Here is an 18,763-nt window from a genome sequence, read left to right on the forward strand (position 1 = left end):
TAATCCTTATAGTAACGTAAATTTAGATAATTGGTTCGGGCGAAATTTTCAAAAAGGTAGAGAATAAGAAAAGTATAAAAAATTACTGAAAATGTCAAAATATATAAAACATGGAATTTCCGCAATAATGCAGATTTCGCGAAAGCCCACTGTAGTAGTATAATAGTGTAAATGAACACAATTGATCGAACGAAATTTTGAAAAATGAAAAAAAAAAAGGAAAAAATATATAAAATAATTATGGAAAAATGGCTAACCGTGTAACTGCATTTCCTGAATAATCCAAATTTCTGAAAAGTTCCAAATGTAATCGCTGTAATAAATAATAGGAGGTAATTGGCCGGACGAAATTCTGAAAAACAAAAAATTCAGAAAAATATTAAAATAATTACGGTAAATGGCAAAACGTATGACGCATGACATTTCCACAATATTGAAGATTTCGCGGAAGTTTCACCTGTTATGGTTATAATAGCGAAATTGGAAATATATGTTCGGACAGGATTTAGAAGAAACCAGAAATCTCGCTGGAAAAAACTCACACCCAAGGCAGGCGGCATAAGAATGCTACGCCTCAGTATTGATTCTTTGAATTTGTGCGGAATTTTTTTGTCCCGCTTTCACACCTGCCTACTGCCTACCCAGGCAAGACAGGAGGAGCGGGTTTTTTTTTTTCTGCCGGGAGGGGCCAACTGTCTACTATGTGAAAGGCGGGAAACGGTTGAGCATGTATTCATAACACGGGGCTCTATTTCTAGGACGAGCTGCAGTGCTCCTTCAACGCGCGCTGGAAAATCACTTGGACGAACTTGAAGTTACTGGATGCGCGTCGGAATGCCCGCTCCTCCGCGACTGTGTCCATGTAATGGGGCTCCACTCGCTATGGAGGGCGAGAGTCGATGCGGTCGAATGCACTGAACTCCCCCGACCGGCGTGGCGGTATTTCGTGCAAAAGGTACAGTGGGAAGTGGCCGCTCTAGACGGAGCTGATTCGGACTCCGAGCTTCGCGACGCACAGGCGCGAAGCACGCGAACTCTCATGGAGTTCAAGTCAACACAGCAAAGTAGATGGGACGCCATTTGAGGGCTAGTTACGGGAAACACCGGAGCCCTCTTCCACCAAGACATGGCTTTACTGAAGAGCTCCATTTTCTTCCTTTCCTTCTATCCCGTTCGCTTCAAACTTTGTGAAATGACTCAGTGACACTGTCGTCAATCTCTCTCGCATAAATTTAACAAACGCTCTGCGGATGTGTTGGCAATACTCTTTGACTGGCTTACACCTAATTGGCTAAGCACGCTGAGCCTTCCCTCAGGTGTTACCGGAAATATGTTTATGTTTAAGTGAAACACCTTGTTCTGTTGTACACTGGAACCACTGTAGTCAATCCATACGGCACTGTATGTATATTTGTAAATAAAGTTGCTCTTACCAAAAGAAAAAAAAACAGTGGAGCTTTTTTGTCCGAAGTTATGCGCCCGTCGCACGGAAAAACCTCGAAGGGTGAAGGAAACTGGAGCGCGGGCAAGGAACCCACGAACAGGTCTTTGGAGTGCGCGCCTCACGAAAAAGAAAACGTGGCTGGGGGTGTCCCGTGATTCGCACCCGGGACCTCTGCGCTGCAAAATCGGCAAAATACCCAAAGGCCCGATGGGTACGTGGTTAGCAGCGGCGGGGGGAAATAAGGTGTGTAACCAATTGGAAGGGGAAAAAAAGGTTGTGTCGGCACGCACTGCGCAACACCTACGAGGAACAGGGCCACATAGGAATTTTCACAAGCGCTAGAACACATTGGGTTAATTTTGAAGCGAAAGAAAAATCATCCTAACAACAAATTCAGGCGCCCATAGCGCGCCAAAACCACTCCATCTTGACTTTCCAGGCCGCCTCATTACGAGATGGGAAGGCAAATAAACACACGTCTTTGGGAAATTAGAACTAAACAATAAAGAAAACAATTAAAAGGACGCCGCCGCATGAAACAAAAAAGGACGAAGCACAGGGGAAAAACGCTTCCCGTGGTCGGAATATAACCTAGTCCCCTCACGCTATGAAACCGGCTTCTATGCTATTGCGTACGTGGCGTGATCTCTCGCGTGCTGTTCTCCACGCCAGTTCACGTGCGTTCGTGGCAGAAGTGGGGAGCACACAAACCGAGTTCGCGCTACAGACGCCGAGTTCGCGAAGGCGGCTTCCGCCAGTTCTATAGTGTCTGCGAACGCGGTTCACTTTGGGGGAGATGCGAAAGCCTGTGGACAAAGTGATACAGGCGTGCCAGTCATGCAGAGCTTCCAACGGCAAGATCCACGTTTGGTGCAACAGCCGACGAAGGGAAAGGGGCCGCTAGCTCTGCTGTTTCTCCAGCCTTGCACCAGGTGAGTAAGCTGCACCAGTTTAGTGTTGTTGTATTTTTTTTAACACAAAACTGTTTTATTCTTGGACACAAACAATTGACCGACGTCATATCCGTCACGGCAGTAACACTAGTACAAAGAAGCAAGCGGCCTGTAAAGGGTGCACCCCTGCACACAGGGTCTTCTTGCGAGGAAGCAACCTTTAGCACTAAATAGTACGTTATACTTAGGGTTGTTCGTTTTCGGGTTTTATATTTTAACACGAAAGTGTTTTATGCCGGGATACACCAAGATTTCACTGACGCCATATCCGTCAAAGAAATGACGCCAGTACACCTTTTCCGAAGCGACCCGTCAGCAGGACGCCAATCGCCAAGCGCACCCACAAGACAGCCGCCGACCCACACATCATGCTCACCTGCAAATTCCGCTGCACATTTCACTTTGGTGTTTCACCGATTCCTACGACTGAGGAATCAACCACAATTTTTTTGAGTGAGAGGCCATCTCATTAGGAACACAATCGTTGGATGGATTCGGCAACGATGTGTGCCAGAAATACTCGCATGTAACACCCCCAAACGCCGCATATGGCCGCCCAATGTCACGCCCCATAACGTCGCACCCGCAACAGCGGTGACTGGAGGTAAGCCTGTGGGCGACGCCGGAGGTTATGACGGAACTCGTACGCGGGCCGCAATGGCCGCGGCGACGATCGCGCAAGGGAGGAGCGGGCTCACCTGCAGGCTTCCCTTGGGGCAGTACTCCTTGACGAGGCAGCAGTGCGGCGGGTCCACGCAGGCCCCGATGAAGCGCACGATGTGGTCGTGCTGCAGGTCCTTCATCTGAAAGCAGCAGAGGCCGCTCAGAGGAGGGGCTGAAGACAGGGTTCAAAAGCCCCAACCGAAACTGCTCTCTGGATACGAGGCCCACTGCGGATTAAAGCGGCCCCCGCGAGGACCTGTTTCGCAGGCGTTAACGTTTTTAGGCCAAGGCGTTGCGAGGCCCGCATTCCATGATCCGGGGCTTCGCTGCTGCAGCTGACGCCATGGCACCAATGCGCCTCTTTCCCCGGAAGATTGATTGATTGATTGTGGGGTTTAACGCGCCGACGCAACGCAGGCGATAAGGCGCGCCGTAGTGGAGGGCTCCGGAGTAATTTTGACCACCTGGGGATCTTTATCGTGGGCCGAAATCTCGTACACACGGGCGTTTTTGCTTTTCGCCTCCATCAGAAAAGCGGAAGCCGCGGCCGGGAATCGAACCCGCGACCTCGTGCTCAGCTTTCCCCGGAAGAGACGCCGGCGCCAAATTCTAAAGCAACCGCAGGGTGACGGCAACGCGAGCCATGCCATCGCGGTGGCAGGCAACCGACGTGTCCACTACGGCAACGCCACCGTGAACACGGCGTTTGGCACATACTAAACTAGAGAAAATTCAAATTCAAAGGGACTCCAGGATTTTGTTTGCAAGATGAGAATGGCAATTATCGGAAGTTCTCATAAATATGACTCGGGACAGCATAACAGTTCCTTTTGCAACGAAACATTCACATACATTTAGTAATACAACATTCACACACAATACTGAAGTGTTCTATTGACACTTTGAAAAAAAAAAACAATCACGAATGGATGACTGCTTCGTCCTTGCATGAGAGTCCAAAATTTTCTTTCTTCCTCAATCCACACGCGGCTGTTGTCGCACACAGTTTCGCTTCGACACGTGCATGCGGGTAATAGGCTTTATTTGTGGCTCTTTCTGATATAAGGATGCGGATGTGCAGCTGGAAGCTGCCAATGCAACTGATAGTTTCCACCAAGGACAAGAAAAAAATGTGAATTAAGCGAATTTACGCAATGGAGCAGTTTGAATTAGGCGGCTTTAAAATAAACGAAAAATAGCGGGCCAACCAAAATCTCGAGATTTGTCTGAGTTAACCGAAGGTTTTATATAACCGAGTTTGAATTACCGCGAGTCTACTAAACTTGCGGAAAGCACGAACACGAGACGAAGGTAAGGCACGACACGGGATTTTGGCACGCGCAGACAAGACGAGAAGTACACCGGCAAGCAGCTCTGCTTCTGCAGCCAAGCTCTGAGATCTCACTGCGACCTCATTCAGTGGCGCAGCAGTCGCAGCCGACTCAAGTCGCTTTGCGCGGCGCGTGTGAAAACATCACTCGAAAACATTTCACCGCATCGCAACAGCAGCTGCAGGGATGTTCAAGCAACCGGTTCCGCGCCTGCATCATAAGTCGCACGAGCATAGATGTCCAGTGCAACCTATTTCTATTTTGCACCGATTTGTCAAACCACAGCCATCTTAGAGAATCGAATCTGCGGCTATGGCTTGAGCGGCGGGTCACCGCGAAAAAAAACGGACCCCGCGCACGACGCAGGCGTGCCACGCTTGGCCACGTTGCCGGGAAACTGGACAAGGTTCCGTCACTGCGCATTCGTCGAGCACGCCAGCATCCCAGAGTGGACAGGTCGAGCACTTGGACCGATATCGGTGCTCCGCATCGCGCTTGTCGAGCGAAAACGACGCCAAGCTCAGCCTGTGCCCCTTCATGGGGGCTAACCTCAGAAAAATTAGTGCCATACCACCCTCGCGAAGAAGAATGACCTGCGAAAGCAGGCCACGAGACGCACGAAACTGAACACGTTTGTTTGTAATATTCGACTGAGCAATTAGCACTTGTCCGATCGAAACTTGGATGGACTCGAGCTCTATTCAAGCGAACAAACATGAAGCTGTCTCTTTCACTCCCGCGTCATAGGCATTTTAGTGTCTGCGTAACACGCCAACCCAATCCGCTCTACCACTGAGGACACCACAAAGTTCGCATTGAGGCGGGGGGCGTACACGTTTAAACCTCCCGCCAGCACAACGGACATCTCAGTCAGTGAGGACATGAAAGCTATAGCTGCACGTTAATACCCTCCCCCATCCCTCCGCTCCCAACCTGCAGAAACCGGCAACCGGTTATGTGCGCGTGCTTAGAAGTGATACGCACCGCCAAAATTGTCGCTTGAAAAGCCCTTCAAGCTGAACAAGAAATATTGGCTCACGTCGACCTTGCTATTCATCAGGGAGGGATTCCCAGCTACTCGGCGAGCTAGAACTTGCGGTGGAAGCTGTGGCGGCAGCGGCTTTTTGTTGTTTTCGCGCCAATTCGCGCTTCTGCTCAGGTAGACGATCCTTCGATTCCCGCTGTTCTTCCTCCGAGCGACCGATCCGCATCTGTTACATACAAACTTAAAACCTGGAAGGAAAGGAGCTTTATTCTAGTAGACAGACATGTGGCTGTCCCTTTCCCTCCCGCATCGTAGGCATCTCGCTGTCTGTGTGACAGCGAGGGCGCGGCAACCTTCTTCAAAACAACATTCCTAGGCTTGCATGGATTGTCGTGCAGGTGTTTCTTCTTTTCAAGCCTGGTCCACTGCCTGATACTGGACGGCCATACACATCTGGGCATGCGCCGCTGGATCGCGCTCCAGGCACGTGGAAACCACCGTGGACATCGCAGCTACGCACCCTCGTCTCCATTGAACCACGCCGTTGGCTTCAGTCATCGGTGACGACAGGGGAGCCGAGTATAAAGCACCAAGATTTCGCCTCCCGCCTCAAACGGCACGGCAACGTTCTTCCACACCCATAATTCATCTGTCCGTACTAGTTGCTACGCGCTTTTGATTCTGCCGTGCCCTCGGCGATGTGCCCCAATTGTTGACGATTGCTGGTCTGTTTTAACGATTTTGCTGTGTGGTGATGTGGAGAGCAACCCTGGTCCAGACCTTCAGGAACTTATAAATACTATACTAGCTGAACTAAAGCAATCTAAAGAGGAACAAAAGAAATGCGACACCATACTTTCAGATATTAACCAAAAACTTTCCAAACTAGTCCAAGTATTAAAGGTATCAAAGGCGAAAGAAGAAAAAATAAAGAAGCTGGAGGCAAGAATAGAGTGCGTAGAAAAGGCTCTGACAGGAGAAGACAAAAAGCTTGTCGATTATGAAGATCGTTCGAGAAGGAATAATTTGGTCGTATTCCGCATACCGGAAGGACCAGACGAAAGCAGAGAAATTCGGGAAGACAAAGTTATTTCTAAAGTTTTTTAAGACACCCTAAAGGTCACAGTTACTTCTGTGGAGCGCATTCATAGAATTGGCCGGGTGAATGAACAACGCCCGAGGCCGGTCATTGTGCGGTTGTACAATTACAACGAAAAACTTGCGTTTTTCAAGAAGTGTAGCAAACTAAAAGATTCTGGTGTATCAATACCTCACAACTACTCGCAAGCAACACTTCAGCTACGAAAAAAGCTCTGGAAAACAGTAAAGGACAGCAGAAGTCAGGGTGATAAGACGTACTTAGATTATGGTAAGCTATACATCAATCATGACGTCTACGTATGGGATGAGCGTCAAAACCGTAGGAAACTGTTGCGCAGCGCTGCGCGCTCAGAAGATTGACATCACAATGACGAGCCAACCTTAGCGCACAAGCGGCTTCGTTTGATAAACCTTAATGCACAGAGCCTGCCTAATAAACAAGAACAGTTTGAACACGTTCTGCTATCCTATGACCCTCACATAGCCGTCATTTCGGAAACCTGGTTGCACCCTGACGATGCAGATAGTTGCGTGTTTCCGCCTTCATATACATGCTATCGTAAGGATCGAAAAACAAGGGGCGGTGGCACTGCAGTTCTTGTGAAAAGTGGTGTGCCGTCTTATCAATTGCCTGAGATTGATGTCTGCCACGAGAGAAACCAAATCATCGTCGTAGGTCTGTACAGACCGCCCAATGCTGAACCAGATTTTTGTTAAAACTTTACGACCAGGTGAACCAGTACGCAACCAACTTCTTTTAATTGTTGGGGATTTCGATCTGCCTTGTATTAAATGGGATACGCTAAAGTTCGGCCCCACAGACATGCCGAATTCTGAAATTTTTCTTGACATGCTCTTGGCGTTTAATCTGACTCAAACCGTTTTGCTTCCCACTCGGGTGACAAGCAGTACATCTTCGATTCTAGATCTCGTCTTGTGCTCCTCAACTATAACTGATATTACCACTGAAATTTGTGAGGGAATTTCAGATATAATTTCAGGGAATTTCAGGGAATTTCAAGTATAAGTTGGTATACTTTATGTCATTACTCCCACGTCAATCCAACCAACCCCAATGCAAATCTATTATTATAAAGCAGTACACATCTGCAGATGATGTAAATATAACTATCTAGAAGAAGCCATTCTTTTGTTTGATGATAGTGATGACGTTAATACGTTATGGACAAGGTTCAAAGCTTACTGTCATTTCTGTATAAACATTTTATTTCAGATAAAGTGAAAAAAGTTGGCAGAACGAATCCGTGGATAAATAGAGAAATAATTCATGTAAAGCGCAAATTAAAACGCTTGCGGAAACATTCCAATGCTGCTCAAGCAGACATTCTTGATTTACAGGCTATATTAAAGTCCAAATTAGCTGCTTCTAGGAATCACTACTTTAATGTGACACGCAATCGTTTTGTATCTTAAAGACCCTATAAATTTTGGCAATTTTTATCGAATAAGGGTGGCACGAAGCTTGATGAAATCGCCAAAGGTGATCGTGTACTTACTGATCCAAGAGAAATGGCTGAGGTGTTTAACGAGTATTTCCAAAGTGTGTTTTCAATGTCAGATCCTTTAAACGGTGCTGTTTGTGAAAATGCTGATTGTGGTGTCATTCGGATTTATTTATTTATTTATTTATTTATTTATTTATTTATTTATTTATTTATTTATTTATTTATTTATTTATTTATTTATTTATTTATTTATTTATTTATTTATTTATTTATTTATTTTTTTATTTATTTATTTATTTATTTATTTATTTATTTATTTATTTATTTATTTATTTATTTATTTATTTATTTATTTATTTATTTATTTATTTATTTATTTATTTATTTATTTATTTATTTATTTATTTATTTATTTATTTATTTATTTATTTATTTATTTATTTATTTATTTATTTATTTATTTATTTATTTATTTATTTATTTATTTATTTATTTATTTATTTATTTATTTATTTATTTATTTATTTATTTATTTATTTATTTATTTATTTGAAGTGCTCACCAACAGCACAGGGCCTTCTCGGGTGATGCACCGCATACATAGGTACAAAGAATACGAACAGGCAACATACATAGATGCATGGATACAAGGAATACAAACAGTACAAATATGGGTAGCGTATAAATCAAAAATTGGTAAATGTGGAAGTGCAGATAGATATATACAAAAGTGTAGTGTTATTGAAGGAGACACAAACATTTTTGAACGGTAAAGGCTCGGAGGACGTGTCTGGAGTATGCACAGGAGAACACGTACGAACATGGGCAAGGTAGCGCTGTATGTGAGGAAACACGAGAGCAGAGAGAGAAGTGCAGGAGCGACCTCTCCACAGCATGCGTATTCAAAATATCATACATTTCAGAGAGCGCTTAAACAGTACCAAATCGCTGCAAAAAACGTCTATAGGAGATGGAAACAGACTGTTATAGGTGAGCTGGCACCGGCTGGCTGGTGCCAAACTCATTGATCTGTCTACATCAAAGCATCCATGCGGCCGTAGTGGTCTGCTTGGCACTCGCAGATGGACAGAGCTTACGAGGCAAGGGCAGTCGAACTTCGAGTGAATACAATTAAACAGAAAAGCGAGGTCGCGCCTGGAGCGCCTCGCTGATAGCTCATCTAAATTCAAGATCTTCAGAAGCCCACCGTGCTCATATCCGCTCATAGGTGAGTGGCGAGAAAATACGGTTCTAGTAAAGCGCTTCTGAATCCTTTCTAGTCGAAGGGAGGACGAAGGGCTTAAACAATTCCAAATTGCACTAGCAAAGTCAAGCTTGGGCAAAATGAGAGCGCGATACAGTGAAACAAAGCATGATCGGTCGGTGAAATCCCTGGTCGCGCGGTAAATTACGCCAAGCGTACGGAGACAGCAGTTGGTCAGATATTTCACATGCGCGTTAAAGAGCAGTTTCGCATCCATCATTACGCCCAAATCGCGCACTACGGTAGCGCGTTTTACATGTTCACCGAGCAGCAAGTACGTAAAAGTGAGCGGGGAAGACTTGCGAGTGTATGATATTACGATGGTTTTCGAGAGGTTAAGTTTTAAATAGTTGCAGTCACACCATGCAGAAACTGCGTTGATGTCATTTTGCAGCAGTACACGATCGTAAGGTGAAGAAATGGTGCGATAGAGCTTCATATCGTCGGCATACTGGGAGAGCGAACAGTGCTTAATAGCGGGGTGTATGTCATTAACAAAAATGTTAAAAAGGAGAGGGCCCAGTGTCGAGCCTTGGGGTACCCCTGACGTCATCGGGAAGGGCCGGGAAGTAGAGCCTTCGTAACTAACACAATTGGACCTGCCTCTTAAGTAGCTGCCGAACCACTGGCAGAACTCAAGGGAAAGACCGTATGCGAACAATTTGCGAAGTAGTAGATCGTGATTAACAATGTCGAAGGCCTTGCTACAGTCAAAATATACTGTATCTACCTGTTGGCGAGACAGTACTGGAGGGCCGATGTCGTTTAGAAAACAGGCAAGATTTGAATCTACCGACCTTCCGGGCATGAAGCCGTGTTGGTTGAAATGAATTAGTGGATGCATAGCTGATAAAAGGTATCGATGCAAGACCTTTTCGAAGACTTTGGAAAATGAAGACAGAAGAGAGTTTGCTGGGATTGTGGCGCTTCCGGATTTGTGCAAAGGGAAGATGGAACCAATTTTCCAGTCAGTTGGAAAATGTTGCTCAACCAGTGACATACGTATGATGTGACAGAGCAAAGGGGCAAAAACAGTGCAACAACCCTTCACGATGAAGCAAGGGATGCTGTCACAACCTGCCGACTTTTTCGATGGGAGTTTGCGGATGGCGGACACAACATCGTTTTCGGTTACGTTGGGGACTGGCAATACAGGACCGTGAGAATCGAAATCCAGTTCGCTGCCGCTGTCGTGAGAGGTCGAGTATGTCGAAGAAAAATGACGTGCGAAAAGTTCACACACGCCTTCAGGGTCAGACACAATCTTGTCACCATCCTGAAGGGTTATGCTTTCGCGTGCATGACGTGTGCGGAATTTGACGTACCGCCAAAACTCCCGAGGGGAGTGGGTAAGAGATGTTTCAGAGTAGTCCGTAAACATCTTTTTATCCCGGGCAAGGAGCTTTTTCACTGAGGAGCGCCATTCTCTGAAGCTATCGAGAGCAGACGGGTCATTGTGGGCCTTAAACAAGCGGTGAAATTGACGTTTTCTTCGAAGCGCGCCTCGCAGCTCATGGCTAAACCAGAATGGAAATTTAGAGGAGCGAATTCGCCGCTTTGGGATGTGTTGGTCCATGAAGTAATGAACAGTTTGGGTTAGCTCCTGGACGGCCACGTCCACACAGGGCGCGTTGTATACAGAGGTCCAGTCTGCGTTGTCGAGCGAATGGTAGAGAGATCTGTAATCTCCATGAGCAAAGTCGTGTCTGGGAGTGGAAACGCTGTTGTCGTGCGCCATGCATATGTGGGCTGAGGCTCCGAAAGGAGGGTGCCACGCGTCAACGGCCACAATAGGTTCGGGGAACTGATCGACAACAACAGAGTTAAGGTTTGTGAAAACAGTGTCTAGTACGTTTCCAGCAGGGTTTGGGTGCAAGACGGCAGGCTGGATGTTATTGAAAGAAAAGAAGTTAAACAAATGAGCTGCTTTGGACTCTCCGCTGGTATTTTGTGCGGGGTCCCACCAAGAGCCCGGGCAATTAAAGTCGCCAAACAGAAGAATGTTATAGCTTTCAGGTTTAAGTACCTCTGTTAAACCCTGTAGGGCTGAAGCAAACAAAGAATTTTCAAGAGCGGGATGTAAATAGTACACGCCAATAAGAACATTTTTCGCACCTTTAACTTTCACCTCGATCCATAGGCATTCGCTGTAGAGCTCAAGATCGGACCGTCTGACCGCACGGAAAGGTTTCTTGAAGGCGATGAGGACTCCACCGCCATATTTTTGCCCTGTAGCAGCATAATTTCGGTCATTGCGAAAAACGGTGTATTCGTCTGTAAAATAGTCGGTAGACACAATGTGGTGAGGTAGCCAAGTCTCTGTGATACAGTAGGCATCATAATTATTCAAGACGACGTTATCAAAGAAGGGCTTAGATTTTGTGCGGAGCCCTCGAACATTCTGGTAGTAGAGTGTGAAGCTCATACTGAATTGATGTTGTTAAAGCTAAGCACACGGTCCTCTTTCAGAAACCCTTTCAGAAACCCTAATTTGGAAGGTGTAACCGAATTGCTTTTGCGATTGGATCAGAAAAAATCGACAGGCCCTGACAATATCCCTTCCGCATTTCTCAGACGTTATGCTACACTGTTAGCCAGATTCCTTGTAGTCATTTTTCAGAAATCCGTTTCATCTGGTGCGATACCTGATGATTGGCGTATTGCACGTGTGACTCCCGTGTTTAAGAAGGGTAACCGTCTCAATTTTTGTAACTGTGGCCCATCTCTCTCTCCTGTCATTGTTGTAAATTACTGGAACATAACGCAAAATATCTCAATAACTATCTTCAATCCCAAAATGTTCTCACTGAACACCAACACGATTGCTGACGAGGTCTTTCTACTACTATGCAGTTGTTAACTACCATAATGAATTTGCGGAGGCTCTCGATGCTGTTAGCCAGGTTGAAGTGATCTTTTTTGACCTCTCGAAGGGCTTCGATAAAGTTCCACATAAAAAATTAATAAATAAGCGATGCCAATTGGCGTTCCTTCAGATATAACAAACTGGGTCACATCTTACCAACTAAACCGTAAACAGCACGTAGATATTGAGGGATCGCGCTCGCGTTTTTAGACGTTTTTTCCGGAGTACCGCAAGGGTCTATACTCTGTCCTGTTTTATTTAACATTTATAATAATGATTTGGCTGAAGCAATAGATACCAGCGTATCAATTAAACTGTTCACAGGCGACTGCATTCTTTTCAATGTCATATAAAATCGACGGCAGATCAACAAGTTTTAAACAGAAATATCGGTAACTTGGAAACTTGGTGTTCAGAGTGGAACATGGTAATTAATCTAGAAAAAACTCCTCATTTGTGTATCACCAACAAAATCAACAAGTTTCACTTCAAATATAATATAAAAAAGTCACAGATTACACAAGTGGAAGAATATAAATATTTGAGTGTAACAATTACGTCAAGCCTCAACTAGACAACCCATATAGTAAATGCATGCTCTTCCGCACGTAAAAAACTAGGGTTTCTAAGCTAATGCCCCCAGTTTCTTAAAGCTTAAAGCTTACAAAACAATGGTAAGACCGTCCTTGGAGTACGCCTCCGTAGTATGGGACCCTCACACAAAAAGCAATATACAAAAGATAGAAAAAGTTCAGCGCCTGGTAGCCCGTTTTATTTACAGTAGGTATAGACATCGCGATTCTCCTCTGCAATGTTGCAGTTGGCAAATCTTCAACCTCTTGAGGACAGACGACGAGCTGCTCGACTTACTTACTCCGTCTAATATATTTTTCTAAACTAGAAATAAAGCCAGAAAATTACATGGTAAAAGATTCTTCCAGGCCTTCCCGTCACAAATATAGCTGCAGCATCAAGCCAATCTTCGCAAGAACTAATATATACAAACACTCTTTTTTCCCGAAATCAATCACTGAGTGGAATTTGTTGCCCCGAAACTGTACTCTTCTTTCCATTCCACCATAAAATGCGCCTTGTTTCCTGACTTTCACAATACTTCTTTGATTTAAGAACATGTTGTGCGCCTAAGAGTGTGGTGCTTTGCTTATGGGTTGTGTTGCAGTGGGTGTACTCAACCCTGTGGAAACGAATAAAATTTGATGGTGATTGCCATGTTTTTCTTACATTTTATGCATCCTTGTAACAATTTTGTTGTAACTTTGTTGTACCTTTGTTTTACCTTCGAACTTGCTGTACCTTTCCTGCTTGGACCTTAATGGTTCGCAGTATATGATAAATAAAATAAATAAATAAAAATAAAACTAACCTAAACCCAAACCACATTGAGGACATCTGACAGGTCGCATTGGGCCGCGATACTTCCACGCATTAATTTGCCCCCAGCACAACGCGCATTTCATCGGTGGCGGCACGAAGCCTAGTTGTGCATGTCGCCCCCCTGCTTCCACCCCCCAACCAGTGCACGCATAACCCGGCAACCGGTGATAGGGTGCAACCGGTGATAGGCGTGATAGGGTGCCTTGATGCAAACGTCGGACGTGCGTGAATCGAGGCATTCTAAGGCGTGAAATACACGGGTGAATTGCCGCGTGGAAAGACCTTCTTGCTGAAGAAGAATAATTGTGGGCTCACGTCCGCGTTCAAAGAGGGAAAGTTTCATTGGGAGCGCCTGATGAGGGCGCTGCCGCCGTTGTCAGCCCATTGCGCAACTTGTGAAGGAGGCATGTGTGGTTGCAAGGAGAATCACAGCTGTGAAAGCGGTGTCGGCAGTGGTGAGAAGGAGCGCTGCAGCGGCGCCGAGTAAAGCGGCTTCACAGGAATGAAAACTGGGGTGGTTAGACATATACTGCTTCGCAGTAATGATCGCAGGATGATAAAGAACCGGTCACCATGGCGATTTTGAGCGAACACTAACTGCGCAACTTTCACCCTTAACAGAACAGCGATGCGGCCGATACAGCGTCGTTTACTGTTGATGCAACGTCATTTCGCCCTGTCTGCTCGAGCGCCCGCAGTAACTCCTGTCGCATGGTTTAGAACGCTCATATTCAGTCAACTTGGCCGCCGACGTTAGTTGGAGCAAATAAAAAAGGATCACTACAAATATCACTTATGTATCGATTTGCTGCCTTATATTTGCGTAATGTCTTGTTCTTCAGCAATGTTAACAGGTATGAACACTGACACCGCACTTAGACATTTAGATTTGGCTCTGAGTTTTTTATAAGACTATTGCGCAGCCTTCGTTTCACTTTGGCCGGGTGGCTGAATCGAGCCACAGACAGACAGACAGACAGACAGACAGACAGACAGACAGACAGACAGACAGACAGACAGACAGACAGACAGACAGACAGACCAAAATTTCCGCGTTTAAATAGCCCGAGAAAGGATATCGTCTTTAAAATCCCAAACCGTCGCGCGCTCCGCAGCCTGAATCAGCAACGCTGCTGGCGAGACTAGAGCGGCGTGTCGCAATTTGTTGCGCTTGGTGGCTATATCAAGGCGCTCGGCGGTTTCGGAAGCTACGTACGGCGATTACTTCTTGCCTATGCATCCTCATTCACCCTACCAAACGACGCTTGGAAGCGGGATGAAGCGTGCGAAAAAAATTACGCCCGCCTCCCCTCGCGGGAACCCTGGTGGGATGCGACGCTGAGGGGGGTTCAAGCGCAAGCGGAAAGCAACCGTCGACCGAAAGGCCGCCGGAGAGCGGCACACCGGTTATATGCGCAGCGCGCCCGAAGGAGAGGAGACCATGGAAAGAGAGAGTACTGCACATGCGCAGCACCGCGCGCAGCGCCGCCCACCGGCGGAGTGAGAGCGCGCTGGGCCGCACACGCTCTCACCTGGGCACGCGCCGGCGCCAGTGCGTCTGCCGTGGCTATGACGCAACACAATCCAACACAATCCACTTTAATCCAATCAAATCCAAATCCAATCCAATTCAAGCCAAGCCAATCCAATCCAATCGAATCCAATTCAATGCCCCTCGTGAGAGAGTATTCGCTGTCGGAGAGGAGAGCGGGAGAGTCGGTGCGGACAACAACAGACGCACGCGGACAACAACTGACGCACGTGGACAACAACGGACGCACGCGGACAACAACGGACGCACGCAGGAAGGACAGGGCCGCCGACAAGAGATGCTCTGAGCGTCGCATCTAATAAATACCCTATCATCGGGGGACCAATGGTCTCTCAGGACAACTGTGCGCTTCGCCTGCTCTCAGGAACATGCGGAGAGATCTCTTCCAATTTTATTTTTCAGTGCAACGGGGACGAAAAAGCATAAAAAGCAGCGTCGAAAAGTCCAATCATCTTTTAGTTTGTTTACACCTCTGGCCTAAGGAGCCGCTTGATTTATTGTTGTCGACCTCTGCTCACCCGCGCAGGGGGACAGAATTAACGGCGGCGCTCGTGGGCCACCGCAAAGAATTGAGACCGAAGCACCCCGCTCACGACACACGGCCGCCACACACCACGTGGAGCGCACCCAGGCAACTAACGAGTAGACAGCGATGACTGCTCCAGATCTGCTATGTTTACGTGGCGCGGCCGCATGGAGCCTACGGCGACAAAACACGGCAGGGCCAGGAAAGGAGGGGAACAGGGATTGAGCATTAGTGAGGCTCGTTTGCAGGTTTACGGCCCCCGGCTGATGTTCATTACCCGCCGCCGTGACCACGACGGCCACCGGCCAGCGCGCAGAACGCGCTCTCGGGGCCCCACATAGCCCGCTTCACGCTGATTTACGCGCGCTGCGCGACGCCGCTGCCCAGTCACCATCAGACTCGCCCTCGAAACATTAACCTCGTTTGCATGCCCGTTGCACGAGCAAAACTCGTTAATACTCGACGTCGCCGCTTCTCCCTCTACGTCGCAGTTTATCCCAGCTCTATCTTTGGACGTTTTTGTGTCGCTCTGATTTACTGGCAGCTCGCACTCTGTTGCGCACTGAACCTGCGCGTCGTTCTGCAGGAGCTCGCTCTGGTCGGTAGCCCGCCTAGCGCGGCTTAATTACTGTCTCCGCTGTGCGGATTGTTCAGAGTGCGCGAAAGTTGCCTGTTCGGCTGAGACGAACGTCGAACCCGGAGCGCTGCTCGAAGAGAACGCTGCGTCGGGGTCTCTTTAATCAAGCACCTGTGTCAGCCCCCCACAGGAAACACGCCTTATAAAAGGCCCAAAAAAAGCGGATCTGATTGTCTGCCCGAACGACGAGATTCACGCCTGCACTGAACAAGTACTACTCACAAGGGGAAAGCATATTTTGGTCTTTCAAGAGCTGCTCTTCCAATCAACTTTTAACTCGCTGAAAAGCGACAGTACGGTACAAACTGGGTAACTTCTATTGAATAGTATGCGGAAGCCTGAACGCCGGCATTGGTTTCCTGACTGAATTATCATATCATCATCACCATCACCATCATATCTACGCCCACTGCAGGGCAAAGGCCTCTCCCATTAATCTTCAATTATCCCGGTCCTGTGCTAACGGCGACCAATTTATCCCCGCAAACTTCTTGATCTCTTCAGCCCATCTAACTTTCTGCCGCCCCCTGCAACGCTTGCCTACTCTAGGGATCCACTCTGTTACCCTCAATGACCAACGGTTATCTTGCCTTCGCATTACATGCCCTGCCCACGTCCATTTCTTCTTATTTTCTACTAATATGTCTTTAACCCGCCTTTGTTCCCTGACCCAATCGGCTCTCTTCTTTCCCCTTAATGTGACACCTATCATCTTCCGTTCCATTGCTCGCTGAGTCGTCCTCAATTTAAGTTGAACCCTCTTAGTGAGCCCCGTAGGTTTCTGCCCCGTAGGTGAGTACCACTAAGATGCAGCTGTCATACACTTTCTTCTTCAGGGACAATCATATCAAATGGGCATCACGAAACATTCGGGTACCTAACTACGGGGCTAGCATTGAATACAAAATCATTGCTTCACTCAATAGGTTGCTAATGCGACGTCCCTGGCACGGAGGCAGCACGAAAAGTGGCTGAAGAATGTCCCACAAAATGGTGGATGGCTGAAATAACAAAAAAAATCCCGCCATCTCCCCGAAGTGAATGATGATGAAAGGGGCGAAGCTAAAATGATTATCGGTCAAACCGTGAAACATTGTTATAGATCTTCTTGACGGCGCGCACCATCTGAATGAGTGAAAGACATAAGGCGCGTTCGTAGCCATGCTCGCGTATCGGTTTGTAGCGCAGTGGGAGTTGCGCCACGTACCTCTCGTCGCGGCCAGAGAGTCGTGGGATCGAAACCTGGCGCCGCCGCGTCAAGACCACCACTCCTCGCTCGCAAAGCTTGAGACTTCCCACCGCTCCGTTGACAAGCCCGTCGACGACGTCGATGTTTGTGGCGATTATGTAAGGCTTGCTTGAGACGATGAGAATCTCCATGGGTAAGTTGGCGAGTTCGATGTGGGACATTTTAGCCACCTTGGTTCTCGCCTTCTGCAGAACGTCTTGTGTCGCGTACCCCGGCACGTGTCTTGAGCTCGCGGGCGACGAACGACCTCTTCTTCTTCCTCTCTTCCTTGTTGAGTAGCAACGAACGCGTTGAACGTTTTGACCTCTTCGGTCAATCTTTGGTTGGCCGATTCCTTTCGGGATCCTGCCGCAATCATCATCGTGATGCCGTGCCGCAACGAGCAGCAACGAGGTACGGGACAGGGCCCGTGCAAGAGGAGCTTCGCCCCTAAAAGGCTGAAGAATGCCAGAACATTTTGTATCCACGGGGAAGACCGTACCAAGATATATACTACAACTGCTGGCACTGCTGATACAACATGCTTATATAGTTCAGCGCAAAGATAATTTCAGCCGTATTAAGGGCAAAACATGCTTGAAGAATACCAAGACTCTTTACACCGAGAACGCACGTCGATCTACTTTTCCCAAACAGCACTTAAAAAAGATTAAAATCTGCACAAAAGATACACAACAAAAAAGGAAAACCATAACAAAACATTCTAGCTTGCACTATTCCATTCACAAAAACAAAAAAAAAATGAATAAAATGATAAGTTTCAACGGATGGCGAGCGACGAGTGCAAACGCTTGAAAATTGAATTGAAAAAAACTTCAAAGTTCCCTTATTCAGCCTTACATCTTGTACACAAAATTACTCATATGTACAATAGGATGTACATTTATAATAAAGGAGCACACGCATACACGCACAAACACACACACACACACGCACACACACGCACGCACACACACACCCAACCCCCCACCCACACGCACGCGCACATGCATACACACAAGCACACACACCCACCCACACGCACACACACACCCACACCCAACCATCCACTAACGCACACGCACGCATGCACACACGCACACACACCCACGCACACAAACATATGTTTGTATATATACACATGCAGGCCCGCAAACACACACGTGCGCGCACACACGCACAGGCACCCGCGCGCACGCACGCACACACCCAACCACCCACCCCCCCCCCACACGCACGCGCACACATATGCACAAAAGCACACACACACCCAACCACCCGCCCACCCACCCACGCACACGCACACACATCCACAAAAACACCCACCCACCCGACTGCACACACACACACGC

The 18,763-nt window shown here is 47.2% G+C and overlaps 1 protein-coding gene across 2 annotated transcripts in view; it reads right to left on the minus strand.

The window, feature by feature from the left end:
• Window positions 1-18,763, minus strand: part of LOC144178112 (atrial natriuretic peptide receptor 1-like) — a 791,119-nt gene that overhangs the window by 122,176 nt on the left and 650,180 nt on the right. For both annotated transcript variants that reach the window (XM_077705647.1, XM_077705648.1), the window contains exon 11: window positions 3,096-3,200. In XM_077705647.1, coding sequence (XP_077561773.1) covers window positions 3,096-3,200 — 105 coding nt within the window. The remainder of the gene's footprint in view (window positions 1-3,095; window positions 3,201-18,763) is intronic.

Source organism: Haemaphysalis longicornis, unplaced genomic scaffold, assembly GCF_048455015.1.
Source record: "Haemaphysalis longicornis isolate Haplotype H1 unplaced genomic scaffold, Haemaphysalis longicornis Haplotype H1 scaffold_4, whole genome shotgun sequence".
In the NCBI taxonomy this organism is placed as follows: Eukaryota; Metazoa; Arthropoda; class Arachnida; order Ixodida; family Ixodidae; genus Haemaphysalis; species Haemaphysalis longicornis.